At 28.7% G+C, this 16,998-nt stretch overlaps 1 protein-coding gene across 4 annotated transcripts; it reads left to right on the forward strand.

Annotated features, from left to right (window-relative positions):
• The first annotated feature begins 1,438 nt into the window (after positions 1-1,438).
• On the forward strand, positions 1,439-16,467 carry LOC123294559 (fibrinogen C domain-containing protein 1-like). 4 transcript variants are annotated; one of them, XM_044875628.1, is made up of 17 exons: positions 1,439-1,652; positions 3,228-3,314; positions 3,413-3,499; positions 7,280-7,369; positions 7,447-7,578; positions 8,045-8,245; positions 9,403-9,447; positions 10,153-10,296; positions 10,679-10,729; positions 11,705-11,746; positions 11,809-12,005; positions 13,297-13,487; positions 13,557-13,846; positions 14,941-15,072; positions 15,333-15,465; positions 16,096-16,222; positions 16,296-16,467. In XM_044875628.1, the coding sequence occupies exons 1-17, from the start codon at positions 1,584-1,586 to the stop codon at positions 16,429-16,431; spliced, it is 2,154 nt and encodes a 717-aa protein (XP_044731563.1). In that variant the 5' UTR covers positions 1,439-1,583; the 3' UTR covers positions 16,432-16,467. The 4 variants fall into 4 exon arrangements, with proteins under 4 accessions (XP_044731563.1, XP_044731564.1, XP_044731566.1 ...); XM_044875629.1 differs by lacking the exon at positions 10,679-10,729; XM_044875630.1 differs by lacking the exon at positions 7,280-7,369 and having other exon boundaries at positions 1,441-1,652.
• Positions 16,468-16,998: the final 531 nt, after the last annotated feature.

The raw sequence follows: 16,998 nt of genomic DNA on the forward strand, positions 1-16,998 counted from the left end.
ACAATCTTGAATGTTCGCCACTCATAATTATTCATAATTTTGTTAAAAAGAAAGGTCACTTGACATTTGTAAATATCGGTTCAACTAAAGGTACCCAAGACAATAAAGTGCGCGAAGATAAAACATTTATGGTCGTATATCAGACATCAGTACTTGAAAAGTAATAATCAGTACTTGAGTGTTACCTATTTTTTGAAGTTAATGTAGAGAAAGGTATATATAATGATCCTCCTAAGAAAAAATTTAATTTTATAGCCAAACTATTCGAGATATGTATAACGTCGAAATATTTTTGGTTTTTCTATTCAAGTGTTGCAAACTTTTAGAGCTATTAAATATTTCTCCAAAAGGATCTTGTTACTGATCTTGTAAGAATGGATAAAAGGATCCCATTGAATTTTTTACTAAACAGTTTCACGTAAAATATTAATTATTCGTTTAGTTTATTTTTATATGAGGGATCATTTTACCTATTATAATTTTACATACAAAATAGGTATCATTTTAACGTATATAAACTTGATCATTTTACCCATAACGACATATTTGAATATCGTCATAAAAAATGACCTCAAAATTTCTTATACGCCTATCAAAATGTGTTATAATATTATTAAAAGTCAACAGAAGCCAAGAGTAAAACAACCAGCCGGCAAAAGCTAACAAAAAAAAAAGAAATTTTACGTTGAAATTTGTCTTACCATAGATCATAAATATTAAAATTAATATTTTTGCAACGAAAAACAAAATAGCTTACCTACACATCGCCATTAGTCTTTTTTGAACTATTTATTTGATCACGTGGAATATATACCTACATATTCCACGGATATATTACCTTATACTTATGATACCCTACACGTTTTTATTTTTTTCGCTGATTATTTCAGATTCTCAATTATTTTGAGTTACTGAATAAGCCTCTTTCATGCGCTGTCTTAGGCTGACCGCCTACGAAATTGTTGATGCATTACTAATTGAGCCAATAGGCTTGGTTTGCTCAATCAAATAGGGAACCAAATTTTTATACCTTTGTTAAGCCTGTATTTCGCATTATTCACGAAACGAGAAAAGCCATCAAAGATTTTTTATCTCATTTCTAAAAACTTGTTCAACGTAATAACTTTCATCAGAATCAAATATGACGACACTATAAATGTTCTATTTTCTGTAAGGTATTCTTAATACTTATATACATTTTTTGTACCAAAAACCGCGAACATAGACGTTTAGTTTGGTGTTTAATGGTCCCAGTAAGCTCCCAGTGTGGAAATGTAAAACATCAAAGCTGTGGAATATATCTCCCTTAAGAGCGCGTTATTAATCTAATATTATCGAAGTAATACGGTTCTGTTTTTTTAAATAATACCTACCATTGTTGATACAAAAAAAAATTAATTATATTCATTATAGAACTTATTCGTTGGTTGATAAAGAACAGCATCTTCATTGCATAATGGTACACTGAAGAATCATGACATAAAAGTGTATAATAATCTCAGTCTTTGTTTTGAATAAGTATAGTGGTTTATTGTTGTTAATTTATTATTATAAGAAGAACGTGAAAAATTAAGTGCGCAACCATGAATGACTTACCTAAATTTTGTTTATTGCTCGCGGTAATATTTTTTACAACAAAAATTTATGCTGAGGTAAAAAAAAATATTAAAAATTATTTTTATACAATAATTAACTAGTTATTAGTTGAAAAATTATTCATCATAATTTAATTAAATCTTTTCAATTGTTTAATATCACGTGTATTTTAACAATAAAAAAAAAGTATATTAATTTATATATTGAAAAAATCGAAAAATTCGATAAAATGAATATTAATAATATAAGTACTACCGGCAAAATTAAGTTTGAACTTAATTTCAAGGGCAAAATACACCTTTAGAAATAATTTATTGAATATTATGATTACAAAAAATTGAATCTTGTTTTTGTTGACGAATAGAAATTAGAAATATTTATATTATTAAAATCTTTCCACTGATAATATATGTATATTATTATATTTCTGTATCAATTTTGATGACTTCAAACTGCAAACTTGTTAGTTGACTTTTGAAAAAGTTTTTTAAATTTTTACGTCATTTTCAATGAAATAGTTTGTAATTTAGTTAAGCAAAAAATATTTAATTTCATTACTATGTAAATTATTTAAGTATAAAATGTTTTCATTGGTTTAAATTTTTGATTCAAGATTTTGACTCTAATTTTAGTAAGAGTACCTATTTAAAAAAAAAAAAACAACTTAATTTTTAAACTATAAATTAATAAGTGTCACCATGTTTTATCATTAAATTAGTTACCAAAAAAGTTTAATATTGGCGTCACAACTATGACTAAAAATGAAATTTTTGAAGTCAGGGGACATAAAACTTAAAAGTCAGTTAAAAAGTTGCCGTTGATACCATATTTAGAGAAGAATATATTTCTTTTTTTATCGGATTCTGAAACAAGAACTTGTTTGAAATTTTTTCAAATTTTGCCTTCAATCACAAAAATTTTTGTCTTTTATTTAATAAGCTCAGTACCTACATGAAATAATATTGACCCAAAAGATAAAAAATTGAGTTAGTTTGCGTGGTTGGATGCATAGTTTCTGAGATATCGTCTAAAATACCATACGAAGAGTTATTGCTTGGATCGATTTCAGACAATTTCTAGCTATGGTCCAAAATTCAAGTCTCTAGCTCATCGAGAAGTTAGTTTAAAATCAATTAAAAAATGCCACTTGGAATACAAATGCGAGTTAATAAAAATACATGTACATGTTGGTAAAATAAGATAATTTATAATAAACTACTATAACTGTACGGATTTCAAAAAAATCAATCAGAGAACAGATGTTACATTAAACTGGAAAATCGTAAATCGCCAGGGATTTTGTAGGTAAATCCTCGTGAATACCCTACAAAGCGATTTATTCGATTGCTACACAACTGTCATTTTTTCGCATCTTATTTTAAACTTCACAATACAGGAAAACTATATAGAATGACTTCGAAAATCCAAACCCAAATTTTCTAAGTTCATGGATGTGTGGAACGTGAACAGAACATTTCTTTCTTGCGCGAAAGCGTCAAAATGTGCTTAAAATTTATAAAATTTGGAACTTTTCACCTAACATTAATAAAATTTTATTATCAACAAAAATCTAATAAACTTTTTATTTACAAAATTAAGGATATTTCCATTATTGATACCTTATATTTCAGGATATCAATACCGAAGAAACTGTTGATGATTCGCTTCCTGGACAAGGAATACCCATTGCATTGGCGAATTTATTTCCCAGTATTGAAGTAAGTTATAATAGCATATATGATTTTAGATTTGATGATTATAATTTTTTAAATTTATAAAATAAAAATGCTCATGAAACTTCAACAAAACTTTATAGGAACCTACAACTAAAAGTCCTTTCCGAAGAAGGTACTTTTCAAATGATGTACGCATTCCACCCGCATATCGACATCTTTATCCAGACGTATGTTTTTACTCCAGATGATATGATTATTTAGCTTTGATATGGTCATTTTTATTAATTGCTTAATTATCATTTATATATTAGCAAAAAGTGACATAGCTAATATTTCAAACATATCATACATTTTAAAATTTAAATCCATTTGGTTCAGGTTATTGGAACTTTCATTTAATTCAAATTCACTATCATAATACAAACTTTTAATTTCCATTTAAAATAGTTTAGATTTCCTTCGGTACGGTATGCTGTAAAAATTTTGTGTGATTAATATGATATGCATAGTAAAAGCACAAAAAAAGACTGTTTTTGACCAAAACAAATGAAATATGAAAAATGACTTTTGTGATCTGATTCTATCATGATTTCGAAAATTTTTTTAAATAAAAATTGCTTTTTTATCAATATATATACTTGGTTTGGCTTTAAAAGACTTTGAAAGTAAGGTCAAATTTATAATTATCCCAATTTGAAACCAAAAATATTGATTTGCCTACTATAGGACAAGTCTTCTAAGGACTTATGCAATTAAAATGTTTAAAATTTTGATTTTTTTTAAATTTGAATTTTAACTGAAAATGATTTGCAACAAAATATTATTTATCATCTACTCACAATATCATCGCAATAAATGGTTTGGGGGCTAAATATGAATTTATATTTGTAGCATTAATATTAATGCATGCCTTTTATAAAATAATATTGATAATTAAATGATCATCTAGAAGCGATTAATTTATGTTTCAGCATGAATTAATTAAAATTAATTGTAAAATAAAATTTTCGAGTACCTATAAGGGTTAATATAAATCAATCGCTATATTAGATGCTAGCTGTGAACTACCCGCTTCGATGGGCAACTTCAATTTAAAATATAAGGATTATTTTGTTATAACTTCCACTTCATATGCCGTCACTTATCCTACTTTTGCTCACAATTTCGTCGATTTTATTATTTTGGTGCGGAATATTAATTTTTTTGAAAGCAGCCCTTGTTACTCGTTGATAATGAAGCTTTCTATACGTTGAAATAATTTTTCAAATCGATTAAGTATGTACCTAGTGCCTACACGAATATCTTGAAGGCTGTGGCCTAGTTCATATCTTCTGTTGCTTTCATCTTTCTAAATTTACAGTACCGTAAGCTTTTTTGCCGACGTCCTTTCGTCTCCTATTTTTACTCCCTTTAGGGTAAAATGTTCACAAACTTTGAATGTTGAATTTATTCATATCTAATCAAAAGTCTAAAAAATAAGTTTCAAGCTTCTAGTTTTCAAAATGACATAATTTTCATACAAACGTGCATCCCTTATTCCAACCCCTTACAGCCCTATTATCGCACCAAAAAGTAGCCGATGTCCTTTCTCAGGCTCTAGAATATCTCTGATAGTCAATAAAAGGGTTTCTTTAAATTTCTGACGTAAAAAAAGTTTACTCGCCTTAGCTACTCGTATAAAATGTGAACCGAAAGACGGAAACAAGTAGGTATCTGGATAGTACTAATTAAATAGTACCACCTAATGAATTGATACCGAATAGCAATCTGTAAATGTTATAACATGTAATCAAAGTTTCTTCATTTCGAACTATGTCCCGGGTGAGACAGAACAAGTCGGTACCACGGAGAGAATTTAATTTAGAGCTTTCGGCAATTGATGAGTAGTAGGTTGGGTGAAGGGAACGTTATCAAGCGCATACATAAATCAGTCGCTATATTAGATACGTAGGCGGGCTTGGATAAAATATTTTACAATTTTGGTGAGCTTTTATTTGGGAACTTTAAGTCCTGTCCAGATGTATCTGTCTTTCGAATCACATTTTATGCAGTTGAGTATTTTATTTTAAAAATAGAAATAATAATTTTTATACGTTGTATTTAAAAAATAACAATTAAATTGTAGTACATTATATCAACATAATTTAAAACATTTCTTGCTTATTATATTTAAATCCCTATGGCTCTTAAAAAATGATTTCACATTACTACTTTTATCCATTTTTTTATGTACACAAATTATACTTATGGCGTCATTATAGTTTCTTTAATCAAGTTTTCAGTTTGTTTATTAGCTATATAGGTATTCAAGGTGTCATTGAATCACGGAGTTTCAAAATTGAACTTTGTTAATAAATAAACTCAATGGCGGTGTGCTTATATGATTTTTTGTTTGTTTAGATCAAGGTTACTATTGCGAAAGTATGTGAACTTATAATTTATTAATACATATTCATAGTGGAATATCTATTTTGATCAGATTCGAAAATTCAGATAAAACGTTAAAATGACTGTGCAAAAGATTATTATTATATTATTTATTTAAAAACTGAATTCTTTGTTTCAAGCAAAGTTATTTCTTTAAGGTATTGTCGACAGATTTGGCCTATTTTTTTTCCACAGGCTCAAAATAATGTTTGCTGTGGGATCCTGCAGAATTTTAAATTTTGTTTTTTTTAGATCGCGAGATAATCAGCTGCAAAGTTCGCGATTTCGAGGGTCAAAGCATGTAAAACTCACTGTTCTCCCAGCTATATTTTACGATATTCAAAAATTTTCTCACGTCCTCTTGTTTTCGAGATATTAATTTTGACGTAAATTGTCAAAATGGGGAACTTACAGCCATTAATTATCTTGTGTTTTAAACGGTCAAAATTCAAGTCCTATTCTTAGCCTGTGAAAAAAAATTCGTTAAATTCTGGCGAAAAGTGGGTTTTGTCAAAGTTTTAGCATAGGAACTGCAAATATCATGCTCTAAATACCTTAAAGCAATATACAGACTGTTTTAAAAATTTAAGAGTATATTCTTAATGAGCCAATTATTTGAACCAAAGTACAGACTAGTAAAGGTTTGAGAAAAAATATTTTTTTTATACTTTCAATGATGTCACGTTTCAAGCCATTTCTATGAAATTTGGTATAGGTTGTACACATTTTTCATGTCTAGAGGCATTTCGGACATTTTTCATATGAACTTTTTTTCATAAAATTGGTTTAAGAATATGCTCTTTAATTTTTTGCGATTACTGTGGAAACACTCTCTATTTTATTCTTCAATTCCCTATGAGATAAAAATAAGGGTACAGATAAATCAAAATTTGTGATTTCTCTTGGAAAATGTGGGACAGTGGGCTAGGAAAGGTATCCTGTATTTATTTTTATTATATTATAATAATGTTAATAATCATATTTTCTGCATATTCTATTTTTGACAAGATCAATAACAAATTTCGTTGGTGAAACATTCTCATTTAACAATTATCTACTTGCTTCGTATCTCATACGCTGTTCATAAACCTTCTTTCGAGTCATAAAAAAATAGGATAGTTGACTGTTATATATTCTTTAAAAAAATTCAAAAGTTAAATAATTTTATGTTTGAAAATAAAAAAACTGGAGATTTGAAATTACAATTCTAACTACAAAATAATTTATCTTATTTCACTATTACAAGTTTACTAATTTTAGTCCGTTAATTCTTTACTTTCGATGCATACACCTTTGCAATTGTATCCATAAAAATAAATATTTTTATTTACCAACAGGCAATGCAGAAAATTTGATTATAAAATTAAATTGATTTGCAATATCTCCAAATCTGATTTTAGCAGTCAACTACCATGCAACTATCCTCCTCATTTTTAACTCTTCTAGGTTCTTTTGGTTCCTATTATGCGATTCATATATATTCTGAATTAAAATAAAACCAAAATTTCAATTTACTCTTTACCTACTCTTGTGAAATGATTACTATAACAGTATAACTCAAAATATTCAAATACGTTTAGGTATTTTTTCGAAGAGTTAAACGGGACTTGTATACGATTAATTTTGATGAGTATGTTCCATCACCGTTAACAGATTTTTATGGATTTCGAGTAATTATAAAAAGCATTATCACGTTTGGTATTCATTAAGGTTTTCAAGAATTTGCTTTTTACTCTCTCTAATACAGGCACAAAATGAACGACTTCAGTACTCAACTACAGAAAATGTTGTGGAAACAACTACCGATACGATTACAACCACTCCAACAACAACTACGAGAAGACCCAGAAGACCAATGAATCGTAGACGAAGACCAAAAGTAAGTTAACGTATTATAAATATGGATGGAGAATTGCTATCACTTTTATAGTAAAATATACCGGGTGAGCCATTTTAATCTATACACTTAAATATCTCGTTTTGTAGCTAGCCAATCAAAAAATAATTTAAACAAAAGTTGCAGGGTTTGATAGGACTTATGTTCTGATTGAACCTAGTTCTTCGGGTTTCTTTAATAGCCAATTAACATTCTAAATGGTAAGAGATAGAATAACACTTTAAATTAGAAAGTTGACCCTCATAAAAAAAACAATTTTTGCTTAAAACATTTTTTCGAAAAATGTTAACTTTCGGAGGGATTGCGACATAAAAATATGCCATTATTGCATTTGATCGAAAGAAAATATGCTTAAAGTTTATCGATAATTGTAGATCAAAGTTATGGAACAGGAGAATGTCCTCTATTGCCCTTGATCTTAAATTGAAAATATTTCTTTTCGATGTAGGACCCAGCAGCTCGAGCTCGTGCAAGACAACGTTTAGCCAATCGTGATCAACGAATTCCACCAGCATTTGCAGATCTATATCCACCAACAAACAATAGTAATCCATTAAATGTGACAGAAATAAGGCGTCAAAATAGAACACGGCAACGACCAGATTTTCCAAGTCGAATACCACCTGCATTCCAACATCTTTATCCGGAGGTAAAAAAATTATAAGATTCAAAATTTGGTTGTTATGCAAACCTTCAATTTAACGGATTAATAAACAACAGAGATACTTTTAATAACATAATTGATTTGATTTTACACATGACTGATGACTGATATCATTAAACATTTTATGATTTATTACAATTATTATTAAATCATTAAAAATACATTGTTAATTAAAAATAATGTGTTCTTCTGAATTTGTGTCATTGTAGACAATTGGAACAGTCAAAATTATGATAAATATTCTTATATAAATAATTAATATAAATATAAATATATAAAAACCCGACTGCGTTAAGTTAAAACTGAAAAGAAAGAAACAACTCCAGTAGTTAACATAGAGACTTTAATAAATCTTCCCCATAATGGGCCCCACTATTAAAGTCGCTGTGTAAACTACTGGACTTGTTTCTTTCTTTTCAGTTTTTATTTTTCATAGTCGGGTTTTTTGATTCTTTTAATTTAAAAAACTTTTATACTTTTATGTTAGAATTTTTCAATACTTATTCAATGATACCCATGGGCTGTCTGTCCGTCTGTCTGTCAGATATCAAACTGAAATTTGTACATCGTGCTCAGGATGTAAAAAGTGAGTTCGTAAATGAGAAACATAGGCCAATTGGGTCTTGGGTCTGTAGAACCTATCTTATAAACCGTTAGAGATAGAACAAAAATGTTCTTTATAAAAAAATAAACAACTTTTGTTTGAAACATTTTTTCGTAAACATCACTGTTTACCCGTGAGGGCGAAAATTTGGCGTAAATTATATAATATGTATTATATGGAAATATTCATGTGTGTGTGTGACATGTTTGTATGTCTGGCTATCTAAAGATATCTATTTATTATCTTTATAATTTTGTGGTATAAAAACGGGAAAGGCGGAGCCTACCAATGTTCAATCCTCAATTAAGAGGATCTATGCAGGTTTGCAAAGTATTAATAACCGTAAAAAAAGTTTTATTTGGTACATGGCAAAGGAGTAGGAGGGCTGGGAAATTTGACATTCCCAGCATTCCCAGAAGTCACATCATTGACATTAAAATGTTTCCTGCTTCCTTCCTAGTAAAAATGTTTTAAAACACTATTAAAGTTTCAACGCCGATTATGCCTTTATAATTTTTCTCAATTCATATGATTTCAGGCTCAAAACCCTGACACAACCTTAGCTCCAAACCCAACAACGGTAGTAAGTAATTTTTATTCTATTTTATTTGAAAATTTCGATAATTATAAGTCTAGAATAGTGTAACGTATTGTTTGAAAATGGTTATATTGACTGAAACTTTTGATGGGCAGATATTGTGGCCTGTATTTGCTTATTTTTAGTCATTTTATTTTTATTTTATCATTGTTATTTGTTATTTTCATGTATTTTATTTTTTTTATCAATGTTAATTTGTTATTTTTTATATATAATTTATTATTTGATAGATATAGTTTACCTTGTTGTATCGTACAAAATTATTTATTATTAATTTATCTCACTTCTATATTGTCTTCTGTAATGTAAATTAATGTAAACAAATTTTTAAATTGATAAGCTATAAAAAAAATCAATAATAAAGAATTAATAATAATAATAATAATTGTGGCCTATGTGTAACTCCATAACTTCAACATTATAAGTATTCACTTGATCCAGACCAAGGGTGGGGCAAGTGAAGCCGACCCCTGGTGGCAAGTAGAGCCAAAATGCTAAAAACGAAAAACAATTTTGCGTTTTAAGTGTTGATTATTGAAATACAAGTTAATTTTTGGAAAAAAAGGCGCCGATAGACGATCTCCATCTACCTTGATTTGGGGTAGTATCGGCGCTGACTTGATCATTGAATTTTAGATACGGTTAATAAGTTATGGAAGAAATAGAGCGAACTTTTTATTCTTATTCCAGGATGATGTTGTAACTACTAAAAAGCCACGACGCAGACCAGATTTTCCTAGTCGTATCCCACCTGCATATCAGCATTTATACCCTGATCCAGCTACGACTACTCCAGCAGCAACTACATCTTCAACCACATTGCCTTCAACAACGGTATGCTAAAATGTAGTCTCAAAAAAAACATTTATAAGTGAGTCATGAACCAAATAATTATGGTTCATAAAAACTTCAATATTTATTAAACCATTTTTGGTGGCGACGTTAAAAAAAGATTGCGGGGTTCTTTTAAGACATTCGACGTTGGTGGCCTATTAAAATAAATAATTGGCCCTTTGTCATAACAAAATACTTATTTCAAAATTCAACTATTTTCAATTCAAATCTCAAATTTAATTTAAATGGTTAATGTGGCACTGAGAAAGCTTTCGAAATATCGGCTCCCCCAAAATATCTTATAATTAATACAAATTAAAGTAGGGTAATAATTATTATTTCATGTATGAATGTATATAATACATTTTCATAAAAATTGTAGATATCGGAAGCGCCGGTCGTATCACTAGCAAGAAAGGATAATGTTATATACGTATGTTAAAGAGTTTTTAAAATGCAATTTTATAACAAAGATTGTTAATTGATTAATATGAATACTAATAATTTAGTACTAAGGATCTTAGCATGCAAATCTTGAGATTCTATAACAAAAAACAACAAATCATTAACCTTAACGCCTATTATATATTCTATACGATTTATTTTTTTTACCTTATTATCAAAAGTAGGTGAGTTTATTAGGGTTTCGTAGCCAAGCGTTTCCAAGATTCGCCTGTCTCTCCGTATGGCAAAGATTTTTGAAACTTCGTCAACTCATTTCCCATTTTCCTGAAATTATAAAATCATTAAATGACTCGGTCAACTTCGTTTCACCTACAATTTATTTAATTGATAAGCGATTATTATTCTTAACTAACCTTCACCTCCAATTTATTAATATCTATAGTATTCCCGCCCACTAAGTTAAGTAAGCGCACCCGCAAGCTTGCCTCCCTGCTTAGCCCGCCCGCTAAACACAAATTTTACTACTATCTATTGGACAGGCCTTCGGCAGTGCGGCAGTGCAGTAGCTCTAATAAATACCTATTCACAATTCTTGAAAAATATGGTGGGAGCGCAATTAAATTTATTTCCATAATTTATTGCATTATATAGTTTTTCTTAAATTTTCGAATGTTCCTGACAATGCAATGTTCTCCTGACAATAATTAACACACACAAAAAAAAAAAATTAGCGAAATTGTTCCATCCGTTCTCAAATTATAGCGTGACCTGAAAAAATACGAGTATATTTTTATATATAATTAGGCCAAAGAATTACATAATTTGAACAGAATAATATGCTTTTATGCACGCTTTATTTTGCTTAAAACCAAACAGAAATTTTCTGATAATATAAATTAAATAAGCATGATCTATTCTGTTACAAGAAAGCATGTCTAGTTGAAAAAGCATGACTTATTTAATTCGATGTTCACAAATTTTGACACAAACTTATATGTTTTAGCAAACTGCAATAGAAACAACTATACCAAATGTAGAACAGACAGTAAGCATATATTTTCAATTTAATATTTAGTGTGAAAATTTACAAAATTTATGAATTTTCAGCATACTACAGCAGTTGATACTACACCATTTTTAATTACACGAAGTGGCTTCGAAGATAGTGAAACTACAACAGCAAAAGATCAAGTTCAAGTTACAGCAATTGAAAAAACTATTCTGATTGATTTGAAAGATAAAGTTGATAGCTTGATACAATTAAAAGAAAATCAAGTTAATAGACAGTTGACTTTAGAACAGAAGTAAGTGCAAGTCATGGTTTTAATAATGAATATTTTCAACAATTTTTGTCAGTCCGCATGTTTAGAGACTTCATCGAACCTTAGGTTCATTAAAACAAGCCTCCACACATTGGCAGACATTTTGATGGACTTGACCAAAAATTTGTGGCAATACCAAGATTTCTCAGAGCTAACTGTAATGTTGGTTGCATATGATAATAAAATTTTAATTCCGAATATATAGAGTGGGTCATTTTAATCTATAATGGCTAATTGTTCGTTTTGTAGTTAACCAATCAAAAATAACTTTAACAAAAGTTGCGACTTGAGTTTGATGGGGGACATCATGTTCTAACATCAGATTGAACCTAGTTCTTCGGGTTGCTTAAATAGTTAATTTATATTCTAAACGGTAAGAGATATTATATAACACTTTAAATTAGAAAGCTGATCCTCATAAAAAACTAACAATTTTTGTTTCAATCATTTTTTCGAAAAACATTAGCTTTCGGAGAAAATGTTATTGAAAGATAATTGTCTGTCAGAGTCATGGACACAGGTGAATGTCTTCTATTGCCCTTGACATCTTTTGGCTAAAGCATTTTTCAGTAGTTAGCGTGTTTTCTTTCGATTAAATGCAATAATGACATAGTTCTGACGATTTTGAGTTTTTGTATGAGGCTCAACTTTCTAATTTAAAGTGTTCTCCTATCTCTTACCGTTTAGGATTTAAATTGGCTATTAAAGAAACCCGAAGAAGTAGACTCAATCTGATATCAGAACATGATGCCCCTTATCAAACTCTGCAACTTATGTGCAAGTTATTAGCCATTATAGATTAAAATGACCCACCCTGCGTGTCTATCTGTCTCGATGTTTGTACACAGCATAGTTGTTTACTATGCTGTATTTTTATTTATGTTTGTATTAGCTACAGACTCCGAGGCTATACAAAAGTAACTGTGGTGACTGACTTCTAACGTATGATATACAGAATGTTCGATTTAAATCTAGGCATATAAATATCACGAGTATGACAGAATACATGCGTTAAGCAATGCATCTAAGTGAGAGGTATTATATACATGTGTTGAAGTTTCGATATGCGTTGAGATAGTTGTAAGAAGCTTGGAGAGTGGGAGTTGATATGTGGGCAACTGTGACTAGTCACGTTGGCGGTCCGTCAAGTGAATGGTATACATACATCAATCAACATAATAAACCTAGCCTTGAACGCAGTTACTCAAATTTATCATCTTCAAACCCATGTTTGCATTATCCAAAAATATTCTGAACATTCCTTTTTTTACAGAATATCGAGTATAGAAAATATTCTTACAACCAAATATGAAACAATTCAATTGAAAATGAGTGATATATTGAAACAAATAGTCAGACTAGAATCACAAAATAATCGTTTAGATTCTGCATTATACGTTTTGAGAAAAAATTCTATAAGCATTAAACATTCTTTGGATAGTTTGATAAATACTACAATTGCAGGTAATTTTACTCAAAATTAAAAATTACCATTTTTTACTGAAAATTATTTAAAAACTTTTTTTTAAATAGAAATATCGAGAGATATTACCAAAAAAATGGATTATGTATTAAGATCTGTTGATAGCTTAAGAAATGATTTAAAACAATCATCAACGCTTCATTTTAAACGATCAACAATAATCAATACAGATGGCAATGAAGAGGGCATTAATTTCTATGCAATCGAAGGGGAAGGCAATTTATTACCAAAAAATTGCCTTGAAAATCAAAATAAAGGCTTTAATAAATCAGGAGTATATCGAATTTATCCATTGCAATCCAGCTTATCATTTTTTGCATTCTGTGATAATGGATGGACTGTAAGTTTAGTTAAAATTTCATTTGAATTTCCTTCCAGAAACTTTTCATTTTCGAAACATACATTCATAATGTTTTGAAATAATAAAATCTTTTTATTGCATATATCGAAGTTGTAACACCTAATTTCAACTCTATAATATAAGTGCAGTTTTCGAAGCTTACTGGGAATATGGCTTTCAATAAAAGAATCTGATTATTAAATAATTGATTGTTTTTCTTTTATTACAGTAAAAGATGTTATAAATAAAGAAAAATGAAAGAAACTGCTCGCATTTTGATAAAACCTCATGGAATGTGTTTCTTATCTGTCAAATATGATTAGTAAGGTATGAGTTAGTGGTGCAAATGTTTATATTTGTTAATAAACAATAAATTGTTAATTCAATGAAACGATCAATGTTAAAGTTGACTAACAAAATTAATAAATAGGCAACTTGAATTTCGTCGGGATACATTATGCATGTATAATAGTTTTCGATTATTTGACAAACACTTAACATTTACGTCATACAAGTTGCCTATTTGATAATTTGATAATTTTTTAAGTGAACTTATTGTTATTGAAAAATTTATTGTTTTTAACAAATAAAAACCTTTTTGCCACTAACTCATGCGTTACTAATGATATTTGATACCTATGAAACACATTTCATGAGGTTGTAGCAAAATGCAAGCGATTTCTTTTATTATCCTTTATTAGCCGATTTTTGTAACATCTTTTAATGTACTATTTGTAAAATAATCGATTTTATTGATAGATCAAAATCAAATTAAAAGTCTAAATTGTTCCTAATTATCTTTGTTAGATGAAATAGCAATTATATTTTCAAATTAATAAAATCACCGTTAATTGTACAAGAAATTAAGAATTATTTAATGAAATTTTGTAAATTAATTATTTAAAAAATTCGACTATTATTTAATCGCTTTTTATAATTAACTGTGATTTTTTTTCCATTTATATATCGATTATGAAATACCTGTTGATTTAAAAAAAAGGATTTTTTCACATCCCTAAAAGGAATACCTTAAAGCATATTTAAATTACCAGCTCTAATATGTTTTTATTTTAATTAATGGTTTATTTTTAAAGGTCGTTCAAAATAGAAATAGCGGAAAAATTAATTTTACTCAATCCTGGAATGATTATAAATTAGGTTTTGGTAATATTGAAGAAGAATTTTGGCTTGGATTGGAAAAAATACATATCCTGACGAATTATGATGTTAGTAATTTATTCAAAAGTTTTGTACCAAAATTTGGAAAACTAGTAAGAAAACTTATTATCTCACGCGCTCCCAATTTTAACACGACGTAAAACATAACCGGAGCATTTTGATCAATAAGTTTGTTGACAAATCGATTAGGAAAATGTGAGCGAACTTTATTTATGGATACGATTTTTTTTACCAAAAAAAAGTTTCAGAATTTTGGTACAAAACATAATTGTATTATATAAATCAAAAATTTAATCGTTTTGTTTAGAAAGTAGAACTGATGATTGAACTTGAAGATTTCAATTCAGTGAAAACATATGCACATTATAATTCATTTGCAATTGGTTCTGAATTTGAAGATTATTCTTTATATTTGCTAGGAAATTACACCGGAACTGCGGGTAAGTTTATAAATTAATAGTTGTTGCCCGATCACATCACTAGATAAATTTTACTTTATACTTATTATTTATGTTTTGTTTACTAGATCTTGTATTCAATTTTAAACTTCAATGCCTTTCGATTAAAATTGGTGTTTATAATACATTAGCCTAAACATATATAGACAAATATCTTGTTAAGTAATCTTAATTAAAAAGAATTGTGATAAAAAAATCGAAGAGTTCAAAATCGTTGAAAAAATTGCACTCTGTTCGAGCCCTGGCGCAAGTTTATTTATTTCAATTTTCTTGCAATATTCTTCCTTACCTTTTACACTTAGACCCACTTAGACACCAAAAAGGCTTTTGGCAAGGAAAACAGGTTTTCAAGCTGATTTCGATTTCCAATGTTTATCTATTTAATTATTTTTAATAAATGTACGCGAAAGAGGGCGTGGGAACATGGGAAACAGTGTTTAAATCCCTAATGAACGGTTAATAAAGGGCAGGAAGGCAGATTCAGGAGTCCTTCGGTCAGACTTTGCCCTTTAAACTCTTACTAATTATTACAGCGGTTCTTACAAATCTGCCAACATCCAATTTTTATTGTAACAGAAGGAAAACAATATTTATAAAATAAAATTTTTATAGGTGATTATTTACGAGGTCAAGTAGGTCAAAAATTCACTACATTCGATCACAATTTAGAAAATAATGACAAATGTAACGGACAAAATTTAGGTGGATGGTGGACAATTAAAAATGAATGTGTTCAAAGGTAAATTGGAGTTGTTTGTTTATACCTATAAGTATTAATTTTATAAAATCAAATTGGATTTACTCATTTTCAGCAATTTAAATGGTTGGTTTAAAAATGCAAGCAGCAATGATTTGGAAAATGATAGAAAAGGAATTTATTGGAATAATATCAATGGCCAACAATTTAAAAGTTCGCGAATGTTAATACGGCCATCTGTAGAAAATTAAATCGATGATTATATATGAATGTAAAAATATTTTAAAAAAAATCTAGGATTATAATTTGTATTATTAATTTTAATTTTTATATAAATAATTTTATTATAACTATTTTAAAAAATAAATAAATAACAATTATTAATAAGTGTTCTCTTTTTTTTTTGGGTTTTTTAACTCGATAATAAAAGTTTTACTCGAGATAAAAGTTATTAATCTTTAGACTGGATTCAAATAGAGTCATCTTAGTAATTATAAAAAATAAGAATGCCAACAATTTTAAGTAATTAATAAATAGCTTGCAGTTTAAAGCCATAATTCATAACACAGTCGAATAGTTTCCAACTAACTCGATTTTTTCGAGATATCTCCAGAATTGTTCCGAAATAAAGGCTTGTCGTGTATAGGGAATTTAGGCGCAAAACTAATCACCCAATCGTTAAATTCATCCAATTTTTCTTTATTTTTTTGGGTCTAAATTATGTACCTCATATACCTACCAAAATTGCAAGAAATCGGGAAAAATTATTTTCTAAAGAAATTTTGTTTTTTTGAAAATCGGATCCCCTTGATGATTGG

This window comes from Chrysoperla carnea, chromosome 3, assembly GCF_905475395.1.
Source record: "Chrysoperla carnea chromosome 3, inChrCarn1.1, whole genome shotgun sequence".
NCBI classification, from domain to species: Eukaryota; Metazoa; Arthropoda; class Insecta; order Neuroptera; family Chrysopidae; genus Chrysoperla; species Chrysoperla carnea.